The sequence below is a fragment of the Onychomys torridus genome, chromosome 4, assembly GCF_903995425.1.
Source record: "Onychomys torridus chromosome 4, mOncTor1.1, whole genome shotgun sequence".
NCBI classification, from domain to species: Eukaryota; Metazoa; Chordata; class Mammalia; order Rodentia; family Cricetidae; genus Onychomys; species Onychomys torridus.
This window is the reverse complement of record NC_050446.1, coordinates 43313007-43336030: the sequence shown is the minus strand read 5'-3', so window position 1 is coordinate 43336030 and position 23024 is coordinate 43313007. Positions and strand designations below refer to the sequence as shown.

Sequence of the window (23024 nt, the reverse complement as noted above, 5' to 3'; positions counted from 1 at the left end):
GCTGCTTTATCAGTGTGAGAGGGTTTGGAGGGAGGAAAAGTAAATGGAAAATATTTAATTAGTATAATTTCAAAAAGTAAAACAAATCTTAAAAAAAAAAAAAAGATTTGTAGGAGGAAACACACATGTGTTCCAGGCTATGGGCTGGAATACAGTGTTTCTCAAGATTATCACATATTCACTATCAGAACATTTAACAATAGTTTGAAGAACCATTTTACTATTTCATTATAGATTCCTCAAATTTTAAGTACTATTTTTAGAATCTTTCTTGTGGGAGATGAGCTCCCACTTTTTCCACCAGGGTACTCTTGAGCAGAGAGAAGTGGGAAATATTTAGATAGAAATATAGAGGAGAGAGACCAATAGAAACATAGGATAGCCTTGGGAGGGCCTTGGTCAAAACCCACTAGCTTCCTCTGTCTCTTCTAAAGGGCTACTTATAGAAATGCCAAATGGTGAAGCAAAAGACCTTCCCCTAACACAGTCAAATGCAGACCCTCTCAAACAACTGGTAACCATGCATGTGGTCAATCCATCCCCTTATGCAGTCCTGCTGGGTAAAGCAAGCTCAGATCTCACTAGGAAACCTCTTTAGGTTCCCACACTTTCTTATGAAAAGAGAGCATACCATTTTTCTTAAGTGGGAAATAATGGACATGCATGACTGAATCAGTTTAAGAGTGGAAAGAGGAGTAATGAGTCCTACTAGCTATAGGTTATTAAAATATATATTCCATTTAGAGAAGTATTCCAAAGTGACTACACAGGGACACCTATTCCACAGTCTTGTCTCAAGCAGGAGCAATAAACTTCTAAACAACCAAGTTTTATTCTCTAAACAATTAAATAGAAATTGACCTGAATCCACTCCTCTGAGTCTCATTGACATTACATTAGCTGAGTTGAAGACATCATTCTTAGACACAGTGCATGCTGCAGTAAATAATAGATGGAAATGACACAGAGACTGAACGCTCTTAGAGATAACAGATTTTGATTCATTCACAGAAGAACTCAGTGTTCTGTTCCAAAATGGATGTTGATTTTTTTTTTATGCAAGTATTCTTTCTTTTGAGATTATTCATGAAAAGAGAACACATTCCTGCAGGGTGATCATCATGGCTGCTGGACCTAACTTGATGAAATCATTATATATTTAGGTTGATTGTTAAACAGTGAATCATCTAGCCTCACTTCATCTTCAATGTAACTCAAAATTCTTTCCATAAATTATTACAGATTGATCTTTAGTGACAATCTTGACAAACTGAAGACTATAAGCAATATTGTTTTGAAACTGTTTCCATCTCAGTCATGAATCTTCAGGTGGTTTCCAAATACAGGTTATACTTGTGTTTAGATCTATTTAATTATTTTTATTTTATAATTTAATTTAATTTTACATATCAGCCACAGATTCCCTTGTCCTCCCTCCTCCAGACCCCACCCACCCTTCCACCAGCCCACCCCCCCATTCCCATCTCCTCCAAGGCAAGGACTCCCCTGAAGATTCAGCTCAGCCTGGTAGATTCAGTCCAGGCAGGTCCAGTCCCCTCCTCCCTTCGCCCAGGCTGAGCAAAGTGTCCCTGCATAGGCCCCAGGTTCCAAACAGCCAGCTCATGCACTAAGGAAAGGCCAGGTCCCACTGCCTTGGGAGCTTCAAGTTAATCAACTATTTCACTTATCCAGAGGGCCTGATCCAGTTGGGGACTCCTCAGCTATTGGGTCATAGTTCATGTGTTTCCACTAGTTTGGCTATTTGCCCCTGTGCTTTTTCCAGTCATGGTCTCAACAATTCTCGCTCACAAAATCCCTCCTATTTCTCGATGATTGGACTCCTGGAGCTCCACCTGGGGCCTAGCCATGGGTCTCTGCATCTGCTTCCATCAGTTATTGGATGAGTGTTCTAGCACGACAGTTCTAGTACCTCCACAATAGACTACTATTTAAGCTTTTAACATACTTTTATTACAGCCTTGGAAGCAGCCTAAGGTTTATCATGGATTTCATTTTAATAAACAATTTATTGGTTGCTGTAATTAAATTTTCAGATTTAATAAACAAATAGCTAATCAGTAATTATGAAATACAAAATTATATGTGTTGTTTCTATTTAGGTGTAATAAGTAACCTTTCTTCCTTCCATTATTTCCTCTGTTGGTTAACCTTCCATGAAATCTATTTTCTTTTAAAAACTCCTTTCTAAGGTAAGTTTTAGGGGGAGTGGGCTGACTAAATAACTTTATAAGGAAAATTACATTCTTCTATTTGTTTTCTCTTAGTGTGATTTAGAATTAAATTTTCATTTCTGTGTTTTGTCACTTTACTAAAATAGTTACTAAAGATGTCATTTTTTTTTTGCAGGTATCTCTGGTTACTTTAGTAGCTAGCACTCTTGGCTACTCAGACCTTGGCCCCATTAAATCCCTGAGGACACTGAGGGCTCTAAGACCCCTAAGGGCCTTGTCTAGATTTGAAGGAATGAGGGTAAGAAAACATGAAACTCCTTAATGTAAAATTCTTATTGTTTAAGCATAGTGTGAAATAGTTCTAAAACAAGTGTGCAGTTATTGTGGCCTATCACTGTATACATACATATACATATACATACATATGTGATGTGTTTATATGTAGTAAGTACCCACAGAATTTTAGAGTACCTACTAATTAACAAAGTAATAAATGATACTATAATCCTTCCTTTATATAACATAGGTAGAAAATCACATCTAATATGTGGCCTTTCTTTTTCAAAATGGATATTTTGCTAGGCTACAGTTAAGTGATGAGATAATGGTTAGTCCTGACACTACTTCTCATATATACACTGATGATTTGCCTCATCAGACATCCAAATGATTTTCGATAAAGGAACAACCTTAAGTAGGGGACATAAGAAAGGATAAGAAGGTAAGGTAACATTGGCCATCATATCTAATTTCACGCACAAAGTAATGATGATTCAAAATTGGTGGAATTGTATCAAAATTGTATTTAAAGAAATCTAAGCCCCAAGAGTTGAGCTCACTTGCTGCGTGCTGCCTAATAGGCCAGAAGAGAGACATTCCATAGAAACGTGACACAAACAGTAACTACAGTCAATCTTTAAGACCTATTAAATCAGCAATTGCTTCATAACACCCATAGCACACGTCTATATCTTTTTGCATTTAGCGCAAGTCACCATTTGTTGCTAATCTTCCTTAATTTCTTCTTCTTCTCTTCTTCTTCTTCTTCTTCTTCTTCTTCTTCTTCTTCTTCTTCTTCTTCTTCTTCTTCTTCTTCAAATTTATGCCTGATTCCTCAGCCAAAATTATTCTCTCACCTTGGAGTGCTTCTATCTCCTGTTTACATCCCCAACTCCCCAACTTCAGCACAGTAATCAGTATATCATCAATCCAATACCTCTGACCACTAAACTGCATTTTAATTTACCTTGTCTGTTCAACACAAGACATACCCAAACATCATTTTATCTGTAACCACATACTCAAAACCCTCATCACATTTTAATCATTTGCTTCACTTCTTGCAACTTCAAAGCAACTTAACATTGAGACTAGTCTGGCTCATGTGTTTTAGATATATGGATAGTGACAAGTTGTCAGCATTGCCTGGGGATTTTTAGAAACACAGACTTCTAACTCAGCCTTGCTAACTAACTTCTAACTCCTGCCTAGCTACTTCCAAAGCTGAGAAAAGAAGGTCATGATATAGAGACTAGCCTAGGCCATATAATGAGATTACATCTCAGAAAAATAAGAGCTAGCAAGTGAGCTCAGTGACAGAGTACATACCTCACTTTCAAAAGAACCTGGATCATTGTTAGGCAGTGCATGTATGTGCACCCATGTATACACAACACACACACACCCCTGAGGCCCACTCTAGGTCCACTCATCCTTCTAAGTGGTATATTCTGGATTTAGTCAACTTCATATGAACATGAGAGAATGTTCTGACATCTAGCCTGTGTATTGTTAGCTCTGTTTGTTTAAATATCACAGTAATCTTTTACTCACTCATGCATACAGTTTATGATAGCCAAATCTATTATTTCAAAAGAATTCATAAGCAAGACACCATAAGAATTTAAAACTCCAATTTCATTTTATGAACATAGTACTAGGATTCTTAATTCTAAGTTAATTGTTTGAGTATTAGTAGAATGCTATGTTGTTTTCATACTTAAGATTAGCCCCTGGATTTGAGCTATGTCTATTGCTTATCTGTAAACAGAGAACATGTTTGTGCCTAGAAAACTATTTCCTTGCTGATAAAGCCAGTCTATGATTTACAGGGTTTTTCTCTGTTGGTCATGATGGTGGTTTTTGCTTGTTTTTATAAGACAAGTTGATCTAATTCAAAAAATTTTAACATATTTACAGAATCCAAATATTTATTTATGTTTATCCTGAGAACTAAAGTATTTCTTCAAGTGGCAGAGTCTCTTTGGGGGAATAACGGAAACAGTAGAAGTGAAACATTTGAATGTAGTTTCCTCAGTCCTGAGGCTCTGCTCCCTTCCCATCTTCCTATCAATACACATTTTAACATCAGTAATGTGCCAGTGCCAACTATCACTCTGGTAAAAATGAAGGATATAATAGTAAATAGACTGTATCTCCCCACCAGTGAGTGAATTTTCCCGAGTCAGGGAAACAGCATTCTGTGGAATCTCCTATAATAGTTAGTGCACTACAGTACTACAAGAATGCCACAGGGACTTATCTGCCTGACAGTTTAAAATCTCACACTGCAATAACATTTCGAAGCCATGATTGTTGAAGAAAATCACAAGCCACAGGTCAGTAGGTACTCCGGGCATGGATACTATAAGCTTGATTTAGAGAGAGGTGAGTATGGAAGTCTTTGGGGCTAAGAACTATAAGGCACAGTGTGATAATCATAGTAGTGAGAATAGATTAAATGAGGATGGGGATGTAAGTCTGATGAGGAAGCTGGCCACTCTAAATATCACTCCAGGCCTGTTATTCCTTTATGAAGATCACCTACATGATAATATCTGGAAGGTATCCCATGAAGAGCAACCTATCTTTACCTTATGCTCCTCCGGAATGTCTCTGCAGTAATTCTTATTGTTCCAGCTGAGGGGACAAGAAATCACCAACAGCCCACCAACTGTTGCTCTGAAGGAAGTTCTACCGAAGCAGATTGTAACAAAGGGTCTGAATCTGCTTCGGTAGAAGATAGCTGGCTACAAAGGCGGTAAAGATCATGTTACCCATACCAGCTAAAGATATTTAAGAATACTTTCCTATCGCTATTCTAGACTATTTCACAAGTAGTCAGAGACGCTACATGTGTCCCCATTTGGAAGAGTCTTGAGATCCTGCTTAAAAAGTTAAACTAAAAAGCAAACACTGATAAACTAGCTCTAGTTCATTAGTGCTTCAATGTGGATGAGAGCTGAAGGGTGAGAAGAAAGACAGATTTTTGAAGGATGAGATAATGAAGTGAACCCGGGGAGAGAGAACTACTCCAGAAGTTGAGATGCAGAAAAATTGAAGCAGTGAAATCATGGTTCAATAGCAAAGAAAAGGCTACAGAGCAGTAATGAAGGAAGTGGTGAGACAAGCCGCAGCATTGTTTGTTCCAGCTGAGGCCAGCACTCTCCGCATTTGGCCAAGCACTTTCATAAGAGTTATTTTTAGAGGTAGAAAAATAACAGCAAGAAAATTGCCCCCGTTTTTGTAGAGTCATTACAATAGAAAGAGTGCAAACCACTAAAAGACTCCTCACCTTTGCCCAATCTAATGCAAACTAGCAACGTCACTATACGGGAGAGTGGGCTTCTGAATGCTGATGATTACAGGATGGTGAGACAGTCAATATACACTTCATCAGTTTTCACCATTTATGTTTATGTTTCTCTCTTTTCTAAACTTTGTATATGACTTTGTCTTTTCAGCATTGGGTTTTGAGGGTTTTAGTTTACATTTTTTCATTTATTTGAAGTGCATGGTCAATTTTGGCCATTTACTCTTCTGTTTACACTGGCAGTTTTAGTGTGTTTGTTAATTATAAAACTGGTAAATCAAAAATTAGAGAGCTTAGGAAACACCTTGTGTTGCTTGGCACACTACTGTTCATTATCAGCTATTCAATATAGATTTGTTTGTCAGTCTTCAACCTTTAATTCTCTATTGCTGTCTATTTGACATTTGCTTCTGATCCTAACTAGTCTTTCCTTTTTTGGGCATCAGGTGGTGGTCAATGCACTCATAGGAGCAATCCCTTCCATCATGAATGTGCTCCTCGTGTGTCTTATATTCTGGCTAATATTTAGCATCATGGGAGTCAATCTGTTTGCTGGAAAGTTCTATGAGTGCGTTAACATGACAGATGGGGCACGATTTTCTACAGCTCAAGTTGCAAACCGTTCAGAGTGTTTTGCCCTTATGAATGTTAGTGGAAATGTGCGATGGAAAAACCTGAAAGTGAACTTTGATAATGTTGGGCTTGGTTACCTGTCGCTGCTGCAAGTTGTAAGTGATTCCTTTCATGAACACTTGGTACAGGGTGGAAGACGTAAATCATTGTTTAGATAAGCTCTTAGCTAGAAATTAAGATGCTATGTGATTTCTCAAATAGACTTGCTTTTCTCTTAGAATATGTACCCTGTAAGCATGGCTAAAGAGCCTGGGTTTTTATAATTTTACCTTTATTAATCCAGTATTGACAGTTTGCTTTCATTTGGACCTCCATCACTGCATCACCAGAATGTTAACTTTCAAGTAGTCATTGTGGGACATCTATGTTTATCTGACAAGGGATTAAGAAGAGTTTCCAAGCGGCACAGAGAAGCCTGGAGAAATGGAGACAAATTGTTTCCAGCCCTAATGATCAAATTCTCTTCCACTTTTGCAAAGTAGAAGTTCATATGTAAAGTTCATGAGTATTTGTAACAATTGGGAAATAATTAGGAAAAAATGTTTAGAAAATGGCTTTTACATTTGAAATAAATGTATGTGATGCTCTGGTTTAAAAAGTCATAGTATTTTTATATTAAATTGATATTTTAAAATAGAACAAAACTAATTTGATGTTACTAGTAAATAAGATCAAATAGACATAACTATATTATGGTAATTTTAGAGTCTGAGCTTCACACTTAATTTCTATAAATGTACTTGCAGGCAACATTCAAAGGATGGATGGATATTATGTATGCAGCTGTTGATTCTGTTAATGTAAGTATTGATTAACCTAAGACTAAACTTGCAAATGTATATATTTTTTTTTTAGTTTAGCTCAGTAGGTTTTGAACTACTGCTCTCATTTGTTGCATGGATATGTTCAAATATAATGAAAAGCTGCCGCCCTGCTGTAGTCAAGTGCTAAGGAGTATAACATTTGGAGATGGGCCCTAATGTACTTCTGGGTTTGCTCCATTACACAGATTTTTCAACCAACTCTGAGCAGTGTACATTCACTGTCTGAGCCTTAGTTTCATCTCCTGTAAAAAATGAAATAACCCAGTGTATCTCTCTCATGGGTATGTTGTGAGGATCCACGAATCAGCACTAAGCAGAGGCTAGGGGTGACTAATGAGCAGCCAATACTAGTTCATCAAAATAAATGTGAAATTATTTTTATTCATATTTTCTGATGTTTTTATATTTTAAAACATGTTGAAATAAAACCTTTTCCAATAAACCTTAAAGATTATTGGCTAGTTTATATTCTCATGAAATCTAGTAGACATTTTTATGACTAACACAAACAAAATAAAATTAATATAAATCTGATATCACCACTTTTATAGTTTCATTTGGAAATTCAGGGTATTCTTTCAGTAATTTAGCTGATGACTTGTCCTATCAGTCTGAGATTAAGTACTGATATGATGAGAACCTTTATAAATCACTCTAAGATTGTATGTACATACAGGTAAGCATCTATCAAGCACTGGTTAGTACTGAATAAAGTGTTGAAGAGTGATTCTACTAAGAATAGTAGATGCTTCTGAAATATTACCTTTTCTCTTAGTCTTAGAGCTATCTTGTCAACATAAGAGTGGAAATAATTTTTACTGTCAACACACTATTGACTTTTTCCATAGGTAAATGAACAGCCAAAATATGAATACAGCCTCTACATGTATATTTATTTTGTCATCTTTATCATCTTTGGGTCATTCTTCACTTTGAACTTGTTCATTGGTGTTATCATAGATAATTTCAACCAACAGAAGAAGAAGATAAGTATTTTAAGTGTTTCCTTCATTACACTGAAAAGCAATTTATTCATGTAAATAAGTTATTTTTTGTTTTAATTTTCAAAATGTTCACCAAGTATGCAATTGCACATATTCATGATCTTATAATTTTACTGTGTAAAATTTTTCTGTCATAGTTTTAAACACTATATTAATTTCCTGTCTTCTCTAGTGTTGCCTATAGAGAACTGAACAATAAATAGATCACTAATTCAAACCAGTGAACTGCTTTCAAAGCAGTGTTATTTTTTTTCAGAAGTGTTCTTATTTTTTCCTGCTAACCATTGTTCTTTGGTGTGTCTTAGGGTGGTACTTAGGTGACAATCACGTGTGATGTAGCTGCTAAGCTTAGGTCACCTATGTCATAGTAAGAAACGATATAGGTAATGAAAGTAAGACCCGCTGAGTGTGTGCATATAAACCACTCTCCTGAGATTTTTAGCTCATTAACCCTTATATCAGCTGTAGTTTCTTTCAACTGTCATAATACAACACTACAAGGAGTATGACTCAAAACAACAGTAATTTATTCCCCCTAGAAGTTTAAAGAACAAAATCAAAGTGATAGAGGAGTCCTTCTCTTGTCCAGGCCTCTAGAAGAAGATCCATCGTTGTATCCCCCAGCTTCTGTCAGTCAAGGCTGCCTTTGTCTTTTGCCAGTGTAAATCTAATATCTATCTATCACCACCATCTTTTTCTTCTTGTATACTGTCTTCTCCTCTAAAAAGTACCATCATATCACATTATTAACCTGCTCTGTCCCACTTGGACATCCTCTTAATTAAATGACACTAGGCAGCAACAGTATCTTTAGTCAATGTCACATTCTAGGTTACTAGGAATTAGGGCTTCCATATGTATTTAAGTGAATAGAATTCAACTCACACCGTCAACCATTATATTCTAATATATTGTTACTACAATGTCCTAGGAAAGAAGAGGTGGAGTTGGGGATTTAACATAAGTAAAGCACTTACCAAAGACACACAAGGCTCTGGGTTTTGTCTCAGCATAAAAATAAATAGGTAAATAAATAAATAAATAAATAAATAAATAAATAAATAATAAAAAACCAAGGAGGAAAGTAGAAAAGAGGAATGGCACAACAGAATGAGAAACTGACCCTAAATCAGACATCTAAGAAGTAATACAGACTAAATAGTATCAGTAACATATCTCCTATCTGTTGAATATTTGATTGACTCTTATTCCACCCACTACAATGTAGCTTCAGAACCTGCATATGTGAAATAGTGAAAAGTGTAATGAGAAAATGCACAAAACTACACAGGGGTAGTCAGAAAAAGAGATGCAGTTGTGTATGGTATTTGATATACCTTCTGAAGGTAGGTAAGAGGACATGCAGCAACTGGGAGGTCAAAGGATGGATAATCTTCATAAAAGAGAACAGAAATATGTGAGTGTGTGTCTAGCTCTAATAAAGGAGGCAGCAATTCAAGGTGAACAGCAACTTATCCAGTTAATATGGAATTGAGATTTGAAGGCAGAAATAAAAATATTCATGATGTTTGTAGCTTTGGGAAAGCAAATTTGAAAATCCTTATTAATTAAATATTGTTCAGCAGGAGCTGATATGTCATTGGGTATTTCAAGCAAGGAATAACATGCAAGCAGGACACTGACATTATTGGGATTATTTTATGTCAGATACTAGATAAGATGCCTCATGTATGTAATCTAGAGGAATGAACTCTAGTTAACTTATTAGAGAGGTTATGTGACATTTGGATAGTCTGACACTAGAGAGTAGCTCCATCATAAACCAAGACTTGGAGTTCCTTTTAGCCACAGATTATGAAACTGGGCTTTCATAAAAGTTCTCTGTGACTGGAAAAACTCAGGTTAGTTCAGATCCTGTTTAATCTGTCACCTGAGCTGCTCTTAGAATACTGCAAATAGCCCACCATGACAATGGGTAATAAGGAACATAATCAGTTGAAACGTTTTATCAAAAAATGCCTACATGTCTGTTGTGGACTGCAAAAGAATAGAATCTGTGTCATAGGTTTCTTAACAATTAGCTGAGTTACTATGGTTGTGGTACCACATACAGGAAAAGATACTCTTGGAGAATTAGGAGTAGGATTACTAGAGAAAATTATTTTAGGTTTCAGCTTGGCATCTATAGATCCATATGTACATGCATTGGCATGTTAATGCACAGAATACACTACCACAAGCACAAACTGACAAGGTCAGTTTGGTTCAAATCCCTTATGTTATCCAGGATCCAATGTAGCCTCTTAAATATTTTAAATGTAAATATTTTAATTTCAGTTTATGACTCTATCTAACCCTTTGATAGAGTCTATCACTCTATCCACTCCCATCTTACCAATTCTCTCAACAATCCATCATCTCTGTTAGGACTCTCTCTTGTTGGAGGAGGAAATGGGAATGGGATGTGGGCTGTGGGGAAGGAAGGAAGGGCAGAGTAGGAAAGAGAGGGGGATCTGTGACTGGTATGTAAAATCAATTAAAAAATCTTAATAAAAAATAAATTTGAAAAGGAAACAAATAAAAAAGTTCCTGTGACATTTCAATTTCTATAGTTAGTCATAAGCATACAACTGAAGGTGAGTAGTTAAGTTATGAATAAGTTCAAGTTATGGAAAACTAAGAAGAAGCAGATGCTGAATATGGATGTGGGCACCAATGTATGAATTCTAAGTAATGGCAACCCTTTTTAATAAGTACCTCCTTAAAAAGAAGGCAAATAGCAACTACACTAAAGCATCCTCCATTCAAAATTGTGGAGCCCCAAATGTTTTGGATGTCATATTTTCTTAGATTTTGTAATATTAACATGCATAATGAGATATTGTATCTCATTTTTGTATGAGACAAAAGCCAAAACAAAAAGAGAATCATTTATGCTTCATAGACAGGTTATACAAGTAAGGTGAAGGTAATGTGGTATAAAATTTGAAGTGCACACACACATTGATGCTGACATTTCTAGCGTTGTCTGTTACTTCTCTTCTCCATTATCGAAATGGTGACATGGGGGAGATAAATATAAATTAATAGAAAATTAATACTATATTAGTTGTTGTTGTAAAACTCTACTCCTTATTAGAGTCCTAAACATCAGCAAAAGTATGAAAGACATTTTTAAATCTTCCTAATCTACCTGTTATTTAGCAGAAATATTTTCTAGTAAGAAAACTAGCAGACAAAATAATACCTCAGCAAATAGGCTAAAACAGCACATGTTAGTATATTGAAAGGTAATCAAGCTAGTCATTATTATATGTAATGTATATATTCTTCATATGTGAATTACATTATGACTATGTTTATATACAGATATTCTTTTTAGGCATCTTATATACAGCTCTTAGGTACATAACAAAGTGAATTTCATCTCTCTGTTTGAATATTTGACCCCTTTAAGAATCAGAAGAAAGAACTGCACACTGATTCTGGTTTTAACTAGATTTCTCTTTTATTCTTTTACCTTGGAGGCCAAGACATCTTTATGACAGAAGAACAGAAGAAATACTACAATGCAATGAAGAAGCTGGGATCCAAGAAACCACAAAAACCAATTCCCAGGCCAGGGGTAAATATGTAGTGTATGTGTGTGTGTATGTGTGTGTGCATGTGCACGCACGCGCGTGCGCAATATCCTCCTGTGTTCATTTCCTAATTATTTTAAGTTTGTGATGTATTTTTACTCATTCTATAAAATTTATTTAATTTTTTGTACATTAAATTTTGATCATGTTTTTCCCTCCGCCAACTCCTTCCAGATCCTTTGTATAGTGTAATAAGCAGATAATATTTGGGAATTGTATTCTACATTCTGTATCATTTTTGGTTTGTTTTGCAGAACAAATTCCAAGGATGTATATTTGACTTGGTGACAAATCAAGCCTTTGATATCACCATCATGGTGCTTATTTGCCTCAACATGGTAACCATGATGGTAGAAAAAGAAGGGCAAAGTGATTACATGACAGATGTTTTGTATTGGATCAATGTGGTCTTCATTATCCTGTTCACTGGGGAGTGTGTGCTGAAGCTGATCTCCCTCAGACATTACTACTTCACTGTGGGATGGAACATTTTTGATTTTGTGGTAGTAATCCTCTCCATTGTAGGTAAGGCCACTTATTAATCACATTTTCATAAAGTATACTCTGCTCAGAGAGGTGTCTGCATGCTTGAGATCTGTTTTTCCTTTCAAGTGAATGATTAGCATGAAAGAAGGGAGGAGAGTTAGAAAGAAAGCAAATTCTTTCATGTCAAAATTCCCAAGTTCAAGCCCAAGTCCCAAAAGCCAAATGTTAGGTCTATCAGGAAGAATTCCTATTGAGGTTTGTCCCCAGGTCTGCCTCTAGGAGCCTGCCAATGGATATCTGTCCATAGATGTGTCCTGGGTGCTAATGAAGAATGCCCTTGTAATTCTAGTTTTAGCAGGTTCAGGGATACCAGCATATTTTTGGTTGTTAAATTAATCCTGAACTTAAAATATCAAAAACTGACATTTTTGTCTCTTAAAACTTGGCCAGTCTATAACTAAAATTCAGTAATTTCTCAGCTAGCAGCTGGTATCTGTGTAACACAGGTTTTATATACCTTCTCTTTATATACACCATCATCTCTGTCTTGTTCTCTTTCTCTACACGCTAATATTTTAAAGTTATATTTCATTTTTAGCATTGAAATTTCTTGATAGAATAAATTGTGGAATTAAACTCATAGCTGATCAAACAGGGCCACAAAAGCTAAAGGTTGTATAATCCAAAACCACAATAAAGAACGCCAAATGACTTAAAATCAATTTTTAAATAATATTGTCACTAGATGTTGTAAAGCAAAGCACATTAAAACTCAGGTAGTGATGTCATAGTGACAATGTGAAATATAATATTAGAAACTTTCCCATTCAGTCAGGACAATAAAAGAACATCCTTCTATCACATAGTTTTAGCAATGCTAAGCAGAGCTTTGTTTTAAAACAAAACAAAACAAAACACAAAAAAACAAGGAGGTGCATTCATTAAAACCCAGGAGTGATTTATTTTTATCCTCACCATATAATGAGACTCCTAAAGTGAAAGAGCTGGCTGTGGCCATGTATATCTATCTGCAATCCAGTCATTAAATGGGCTTTCCCAGGAGGACATGGAGTTCCAGACCATCCTGGGCTACCTAGTCAGACAGTTGCAAAACATTTTTTTAACTCAAAACTTTTTTTAAATCAATTGGAGTTCAGAAAAGCCAAATTATAAATTGCACTTAACCAACACTGGTAATTTTCTTAAATGTTAACCAAAAATAGAAAATATATTGGACAAAATTTCAATTCAAAATTATAATAAAAAAATTAGAAATCTAGTAACAAATTTACTGTATAAGACTTCTGTGAAAAAACTAAAGGGCAGAAGAGGCTGAAATAATTGAAGGGTTATCTTCTGCTTGGTTACAAAGGTGGTCGTTGAGATTAGGACTTTCTGAAGATTTTCATTTATTTTTAATAATATGAGTGTATCTGTGTGAGTGTATGTCATGTGTGTGTGTGTGTGTGTGTACGCACATAAGACAGAAGAGGGTTTCAGACCCCCTGGAGTTGAAGTTACAGGCAGTTGTGAGCCACCAGGTATAGGTGCTAGGAACCAAACTCATGTCCCCTGCAAGAGAAGCAAGAGCCCTTAACCTCTGAGCCACCTCTCCAGACCCAGTGACTAGTTTTACGAAATTAATTTGTAATTTCCATAAAATTATCAGTGAAACATTTCATATGGTGGTAGTTATAGACTGAAAATACAGCTGTGATAATTGCTATAACTGTGTTTAAAAATTAAAATTCGAAGGATTCAGAGAAACTAAACACTAGACTTTAATATACAATTAGTAATTTACTCAGTTTGATAGCGATAAAAGTCAAAGGATAGTATTAAAATGTGGAGCAACTGGAGTGGTACACACCTGTAATCACAGCACTGGGGAGGCCCAGGCAGGCAGATCTCTGAGTTTCAGGCCCACCTCCTGTACATATCAATTTCCAGTCCAGCCAAGGGCAAGGTTTACATGGTCAGACCCAATCTTTAAAAAAAAAAAAAAAAAAAGTTAGAAAATTTTTGAAATTTAAAAAAATATATATTTTATTATTTCTCCCTCCCCCTCTTTTTTTCCTCTTGTTTTTTATTAGTAGTATCTAGTTTATGGATGGCTCTATCTCTGAGCTCCATCTTGAGTCCTGGAAATAGATTTTGGGGCATAAGCATATGTATTCTTTCTGTGTATGACACAACTTTAGTCTAAGAGAAAGAAAAACATTTTACAGACAAAAATAAAGAGGAATGTGTCCATGAATTTAGTTAAGGTGGAAAAATGTCACAAGCAGTTATTTGCTAAAATATTGAATTCAAGAAAGAACAGCAATTCTGAATTTGTAAGATAGCAGATGAAGTGATTTGGATTCATGATATTGTGGCACATGGATATCTAAACATTTCCTTCCCCCCCCACCTCTCACATAGGAATGTTTCTGGCCGAGATGATAGAGAAGTACTTTGTGTCCCCTACCCTGTTCCGAGTCATCCGCCTGGCCAGGATTGGCCGAATCCTTCGCCTCATCAAAGGCGCCAAGGGGATCCGCACGTTGCTCTTTGCTCTGATGATGTCCCTTCCTGCGCTGTTCAACATCGGCCTCCTGCTTTTCCTGGTCATGTTCATCTATGCCATCTTTGGGATGTCCAACTTTGCCTATGTTAAAAAGGAAGCTGGAATTAATGACATGTTCAACTTTGAGACCTTTGGCAATAGCATGATCTGCCTGTTCCAAATCACCACCTCTGCAGGCTGGGATGGACTGCTGGCTCCCATCCTCAACAGTGCACCTCCTGACTGTGACCCAAAAAAAATTCATCCAGGAAGTTCAGTGGAAGGAGACTGTGGGAACCCGTCTGTGGGGATTTTCTATTTTGTCAGCTACATCATCATATCCTTCCTTGTTGTGGTGAACATGTACATCGCCGTCATCCTGGAGAACTTCAGCGTCGCCACTGAGGAAAGTACTGAACCCCTGAGTGAGGACGACTTTGAGATGTTCTATGAGGTCTGGGAGAAGTTCGACCCTGATGCCACGCAGTTCATAGAGTTCTGCAAGCTCTCTGACTTTGCGGCTGCCCTGGATCCTCCTCTTCTCATCGCGAAACCCAACAAAGTCCAGCTCATTGCCATGGATCTGCCCATGGTGAGCGGAGACCGCATCCACTGCCTGGACATCTTATTTGCCTTTACAAAGCGGGTTTTGGGTGAGGGCGGAGAGATGGATTCTCTTCGTTCACAGATGGAAGAAAGGTTTATGTCCGCAAATCCTTCCAAAGTGTCCTACGAACCCATTACAACCACACTAAAAAGAAAACAAGAGGATGTATCTGCTACTATCATTCAGCGTGCTTACAGAAGGTACCGCCTTCGGCAAAACGTCAAAAATATATCAAGTATATACATAAAAGATGGAGACAGGGATGATGACCTGCCCAATAAAGAAGATATAGTTTTTGATAATGTTAACGAGAACTCAAGTCCAGAAAAGACAGATGCGACTGCCTCTGCCGTCTCTCCACCTTCCTACGACAGTGTCACAAAGCCAGACCAAGAGAAATATGAAACAGACAAAACAGAAAAGGAAGACAAGGGGAAGGATGGGAAAGAAAGCGAGGAATAGAGCTTCAGTTTTGCTCTACTGTTTACAGCCTGTGAAGGTGACTCACTGGTGTTAATAAGACTCCTCTGCGGAGGTCTATGCCAAACTCTTTTTATCAAAATATTCTCAAAGGCTGCACAGTCACTAGTTTTGATCCAACGAGCAGAGGGCAGCACTAGCACATGGCTATTTTTGCTTTGGTAAATGATTCTGTAAGAATTGTGACTGTAACTCTGTAGGGAATAATCATTACTGCAATCGAGGGTGATTTAATCATTCAGCAAATCGGAAAACCATAGAGAAAGAACATTTTCTCATTTGCCTCCATATCTTTTCTCTAGATTCTAATTAAACATGTACCCCATCTCAATATAGAAATTCAGGTAGACATGCATCCACGCACACAGACACAAATACAAACAGGATTAGCTATGGTTTGGAATTCAGTGCAATAAAATTCCTTATAAAAGTAATGGGAATTAGTAATGAAGGTTTTGTCAAAACATCTTATTATTAGGGAGTCAGAATCTTCATCCTTAAATAGAGTTCAGTTTCTATTTTGAGGTGCTCAAACTTATCCTACACTGCATCAAAAGCAATGTATAGGTATCTATAAAATGTCATGGGATTGAAAACATTTGTAGACTACTTATTTAAGAAATCACTTGCATTTGCATAGATTAGTATTCACCTTGATTTATGGACATCTTTGGAGTTTTGTGCTCACATGATTCTCCCACCTCAGTTGCTTAGCTCAAACTTCAAGTTCATTGAGAACAGCTAGCCTGCTTTTCTAATGTCCCACTTTGTATGTACAGTAACCACAGACCTTGAAAAATTATTTAAAATATATATCACATTTCCCAATATAAAAACATGAAGACTATTAACAGAAAATTAGTTTACAAAGTTCCATTTACTCCCATTTATTCAATCCGACTTGCCCAATAAGATAGCTAATGACTCAACTCTTAACACCAGTTGCCACATTTATCTTCTCATGCCGTGTTGGTTTGTCATACTTTGTCTCTGAGCAAATTTAATGTTTCCTTTTAATGAAATATACCCTGAAATGCAATTAGCTACTTGATACCCTAGCACTTGTTTGAGCAGATGACCGGAGCACAGTATGTACTGCATCTCTTAAATACAATCCTTAATGTATTTGGCAGCTTCCCAAGGTACAAGGAACACCAGGCTTTTAATACCTGCCCACCAGGTGTTTAGTATGAATGAAATGGCATTCAAAGAGTGAGCCTCATCAGCTTGCTTGATTACCACTAACTTCCCTAATTGTGGAAGTGATCCTCTGAACCTCTATTATTTCACCTGTAAATAGCATAGATGTCACTTCCTCCTTAATATTCTAATGTGTGGTGTGAAATATATTTTGCACTGATCAGTAAAATAGCCTGGGCTCATCATTTTAAAAGCACATTCATTTAGAGCTGGCTGTAGCTACCCTACTAAGGATTAGAAATCTACTTTATGCTTTTAAAGCACTTAGTAAACATAAGTGGCCCCAACACATTCTCTCATAATTTTATTCTGACAAGGTGAAATGATTCTTCCAACACATTATCTTTTCAGAGAAAAAAAGCTGAGCTAGATAAGTAAAAGGAGGTTTTATTTAAAAGATTCTGAGTGAATTTTTAAGTAAATGCGTAAAACATACTTTATCATTTTGCTTTTCAAGTTCAAAAGTAACACAAAAGTATTGATATAATAAGCAATCAAAATACATATTCTTTATTTCTTGCCCAGCTTAAAAAAAAAGTTTAAACATCCCTAGAAAGATGAAGAAACCTATATAGAGAATGAGAAATGTAAAAATGGAGAGAAGAAACAAAGCTACAAGAACAAACAAAAACAAAGATACAATTTTATGGAACTTGCTCAGAATGTTTTCTCATTGTGGTGCATTGTGTAACATCTCATAGGAGACTCTCATTGCACACATTTGTCTAAGGGACCTGAGAAATTAAGTGTAAGGCTGACAGTTCTCTACATCTATGTTTAATCATTTAACTTAGTTTGGTGGGGGTTACGTTTTAAGTTCTCTGGAAGATTCCAAACAGTAATCAACTAGACTTAAGCTTGTAGAATAGGTTTGGACAGCTTAATTGGGGAGCCACACAAAACCTTCCATTTGTAACAAGTTTTAATACATTCAATTAAGAAATTAGTTTTCTTAAACATATGAAATCAGTTTTTCATTATTTTGCACCCATTAAAAATACAACTCCATTGTGAATATTTTTATGGATATAGTATATGCAGATGTTTGGTATGGGTTATCAGTGATTTGCTATTAATATTTTTACAGTGGCTGATTTTTATGTAAATTTAAAATATATTGGCAACTGTTTTACTCAACACACCTTTTTTAGCATTGCAAAAAAGAACAGTTATAAAGTTTCTTTTTTTTCTACTTCATGCTGAACATATTTTATTCTGAACTTATAATTTTAAGTGTAATATTAAGTTGTATAAATACACGGGTGTTTAGCCTCAAAATTACTACTTATGACATTGTATCAATTAAAATATTTTTTTTGAGACAGGGCTTCTCTCTGTAGCCTTGGCTGTCCTGAAACTCACTCTGTAGACGAGGCTGGCCTTGAACTCACAGAGAGCTGCCTGCTTCCGCCTCCAAAGTGCTGGGATTAAAAGGTGTGCACCATCACCACCTGGTCTGAAAATGGTATTTGACACTAGGATAAGATTTAGTAAAAGCTTAAAGCAAGCTTACAGCCCCTTTCATATTGGCTAGTATTTGTACTAATTATAAAACATCATCCCACTGAAGCTACTAGTCACATAGTCACTGAACTTATTTTACCTATTGGCATAGAATGCTGACTACCCAGAAAATATAAATTAGCATTAAATAAAAGAAAGCGTATGTGAACACAAATCCATACACCTAATTTTGGTGAAAACAGAAGAATCTCGTTTTGCTATTTTGTCTCTTCTCATGGTGTAAACAGTAAAAGAAATCTATGAGCTATTTCTAAATTCAAATTGTCACATTTTGCAATCATAAATGTTTAGCATGATTTTGTAGAATTTTGATAGTTTTATAAGAGTGAAGATTAAATGCATATGTAAATAAAACAGTCCATACTAGCAAATTCATCAAACATTAATGGAATTAACAAAAAGGGGGGCAGCTAAATAAGGATGGTCAGTAATTGACCTGGTTTAGATCTTATGTTTAGAGCCATCAGTTTTTAAGTATATGTTTTCATTAGTTTCCTGAGAAAAACAATCAAGAATTGCTCCCAGCAAATGAATCAGTAGCCATGAATATATGAATGCTGTTTACAAAATCCATAGACACATGAATGCTCAAAATGTTTGAGTTTGTCAAAAATTACATTGTAGCTATACTTGAGACAAAAAAATGTTACTAGAATCTAAAATAAAAGTCACTAAAAATAAAATGATGTCTTATTTATTTTGTGTCTCAGTACTTTTAGGGGTAAATTCATGGCATCCCTAGTGATTGTTGGTATTTTTTTCCTTTGTTTCTTTTTCTCTCCCTTCTTTGTCTTTGCAACATGGACAGCTTCAGTGTAATGACTCCTGGATGCAAAAGTTGAAGAAGAGAAGTGTGGAGTCCCAAAGTAATTCATTCAGTTCCACAAGGAGATTTTTAGAGGGGGAAGAAACTGAGACAGGAAGTGACCAAAGGCAAACATTTAGCCACACAACACTAATGCATGCTTGTTCTTCTTCTTGTACTGACATTGGGAAGCTGCAGGGCACGCATGACAAGTAATAGTGTAAGTGCCAGGGTCTGAGCCATATATGGATTCCAAACAAGCCATGACCCTCTGAATTTCCTAGATGCATTAACCTACATGGACCTCGGTTCTCACTGAAAATATGAGAGGGTCCTACTTCATACATGGTAGGAAGAATAGGATAAGACAATTCCCATAAAGCAATTAAAGCTAGTATTGACAACATAGAATCAAGAACTGATCTCAATAGTGGTTCTAGGGTGGCACTCCATGTGCTACTGAGGATTTTGAGAGTCCTAGCTGCATGTGTTGAGCAGAACCACAATGCAGCCCATATACATGCTCAGTAATAACAACATTCCTGATTCACATGAGGATGTATAAATATATTTCCAGAAGAGTTTGATGCCTTCTACTATAAAGAATGAATATTTAGTGATGTGCTGTACACAAATATTTCAAATTTGTGATTTTTTATGATTTGTGAATTGAACCAATATGTTAAGATCAGAAAACATGGACATTTACAAAAGGTTAGATCATTTTAAAAATATGGATATTTGTTTTAAAATTTAGGTATACAATTAATACAAACCACTATATTTTATTTTAGCTGTGAGCAGCCTATATTTTTAATGATCTTCAAATAACATACAGTGAAAATTATACATGATACATTGTGTTATTATTTTAACCTTCCATGTAACATAGTAAAATGCAAAATAATTTCAAAATATTTCTAGGGACCTCAGTGATGGTAATAATATTTGCCATGGTCACTCTGTAAAATAAAATTATAGGCACTGAATGACATCATAAACCATCTAGCATGAGTGATTGATATAGACAGAATTCTCCTCCAACAGAAAAGCTCAGATCACACGAATCCATACCACAAGCAAATTAGACATAGAACCCGCAGCCATCCCTCTCTTAGGAGGAGGGGATTACCCATCAGCGAAAGCAGAAGGGAATTCTGCTGAGCCAGCCCCTCGTGAACACAGCAGAAGACTATGAATAATTGATAGCTATATGCAAGCAAAAGAGCAAACACACTTCACTTAGCTTGATTTTCTTTAGTTGCACTTAGAGTGGTCATTGATCTGTCTGGGGGGAAGCTAATTTGAAAAGATTTCAGTACCTTCTGTCATGCTTATCATGGGCTCTAGCTGGAAGATCGGAGACTCCTATGAATATCAAAACTCTAGAAGAACCAAGTAAAAATACTACATGTTCCAAATATAACATTTGCTAATACATCCTCAATTTTATTGTATTCTTATCAAAGCAGAGTATCTTTAAAGTTATATTCCCCTTATCAAAATATAACTCTCTAAAATACTGTTATAACTCATTTATACTTCAGTAAAACATAAAATGTAGAATTTATAGAAAACATATCTCATTAACATTAAGAACATTCTCTCCATTCAAATTACAATTATTTCCAAATACTTTTAAACTTAACTTAGATTTTGGTGTGCTAGTTTAATGAAAATATTCTTTTACTTATGGTTGATCTTGCAGTTGTTTGTGAATCCAAAGTTTTATTCTCTTCATTTTTTTAAGTATCTTTCCCATTTTTGTGTTCAATAAAACCCTTTAATACGTGATTTTTCATAGCACTTGAGAATGGGAAGTATTTATATGAGTTTCATCTCACTCATATAAAAGGTTTAAGATAACTGTAATACAGGAACTTCACCTTAAAGAAGCAAAATCAATATCTTTAGTTTTGGTGACGTTACACACTACCTCTTAACCTCCCTGTCCCCTACCCCTGCCCCTGCCCCCACCCCTGCTTAGTCCTTTGATTCTTAGTACTCCTCCCTTTTCTTTCTTTTCAAAAATGTTCCACTAACTTTCAACACTTTTTTAAATTGGTTTGTGTGGTAGTGGGCTTCTATATGACTCTTCAATTTCTGTCCATGACTGTACATTGTTGCTCTCAGAAGACACAGGTCATTACTTACAAACGTACAAGGCATGGAATATCATCCATATTGGCCAAATAGACCACAGAGATCTCCAAAATGACACAAGCTATTGTTACTGCGCTGCCTGACCCACTGTAACTACATGGTAAGACCCTCCTGCTGAAGATACAAATCATTTGGATTCTAGATATAGAATAATCATTCTCAAGCTCATAAGGAAAGTTCCTCTCCACTAGCCAGTTTTCATAATGCTATAAGTGCTATGCAGGATGTTGGGAGATAGAAGACATGAGTGGTTTTACCCAGTGCTGGGCAATACATGCTGCGGTGCCAACTATACTAACTAGTTTTATGTCAACTTGATTGAAGCTAGACTCATTTGAGAAGAAAAATTCTCAATTGAAAAAATGCCTCCATAGACTGGCCTATAGGCAAAGTCTATAGTGCATTTTTTAATAGGTGATTAATGGAGAGGGACCAGCCAATTATGGATGGTACCACCCCTTGGCTAGTGGTCCTGGGTATTATAAGAAAGCAGGCGAACAAGTTATGAGGAACAAGTGAGTAAACAGTACTCCTCCATCGCCTCTACTCCTGACTCCATGTTCCTGCCCTTTAAGAGTTCATCCTCTGACTTTCCCCAATGAAGGACTATGTCAAGGAATTATAAGCCAAAATAAATCTTTTCCTCCCGACTTGCTTTAGGTCATGGGGTTCTATCAATGCAATAGAAACCCTAACTAAAACACTGACCTTATAGTCAACGTACGCCTATTGGTCAGTAGTGGCACTGCTGTTAGGGTAGCTAATTGCTTTCTGATCAGATTTGATGCCTGCTCCACCTGAGGCAATCATACTACTAATAACCATGGTTAAAAGCCTATAGCTGAAGAGGTCATAGACACAAGGATATAACTTTCTCCTATTATTTCACTAAATGGCATGCTCTCAACATGCCTTCTAAATATTTGTGTTTATGCTCTCAACCTTGGTCGGAGCAGCTTCTTTTTTGCAGCAGACTTTGAAGAGATATGTAACTGATCAAAGTACTGAGATAAAAGTCTCAGTGCTCAACCCTAAATGAAACATCTGTATCAACCACAGCACCATCACCAAAGCTTATCACAGAAGATGAAGCAGTAAGAATTCAAGGGCTGAAGAAAGGTATGGAGGAATGATGTGAGATGTATTCTTTGTGATATGACATGGCTACTGAAACCATGATCTTACAACAGCTTATACAAGATCATGCCAGACAAAATCTGAGCATAAATGGGGCAGATAATGTCTGTGCCCCACCCTATTATATAGGGAGCCATTGGCAATAGAGAGTTGCTGTGGAAGGGAGACTCATTCTATATGGAGGACGTAGTCACTCGTTATTTTCCCATGCTCTAGTAGATGGCCCC

General features: G+C 36.3%; 1 protein-coding gene and 1 long non-coding RNA gene across 5 annotated transcripts in view; one reads left to right on the top strand and one right to left on the bottom strand.

Annotated features, from left to right (window-relative positions):
* Scn9a (sodium voltage-gated channel alpha subunit 9) overlaps positions 1 to 18363 on the top strand; it is a 149366-nt gene extending 131003 nt beyond the window's left edge. Inside the window, exons 21-27 of the mRNA XM_036183639.1 lie at positions 2368 to 2490; positions 6231 to 6512; positions 7164 to 7217; positions 8090 to 8231; positions 11734 to 11831; positions 12102 to 12372; positions 14758 to 18363. Of these exons, the coding sequence (XP_036039532.1) occupies positions 2368 to 2490; positions 6231 to 6512; positions 7164 to 7217; positions 8090 to 8231; positions 11734 to 11831; positions 12102 to 12372; positions 14758 to 15950 (2163 nt within the window). The 3' untranslated portion in view covers positions 15951 to 18363. The remainder of the gene's footprint in view (positions 1 to 2367; positions 2491 to 6230; positions 6513 to 7163; positions 7218 to 8089; positions 8232 to 11733; positions 11832 to 12101; positions 12373 to 14757) is intronic.
* Positions 13940 to 23024, bottom strand: part of LOC118581485 — a 53122-nt gene continuing 44037 nt past the window's right edge. For all 4 annotated transcript variants that reach the window (XR_004944702.1, XR_004944699.1, XR_004944700.1 and 1 more), the window contains 2 exons: positions 14804 to 14983; positions 13940 to 14320 (listed from right to left, as the gene is read on the bottom strand). This is a non-coding gene — a long non-coding RNA (uncharacterized LOC118581485). The remainder of the gene's footprint in view (positions 14321 to 14803; positions 14984 to 23024) is intronic.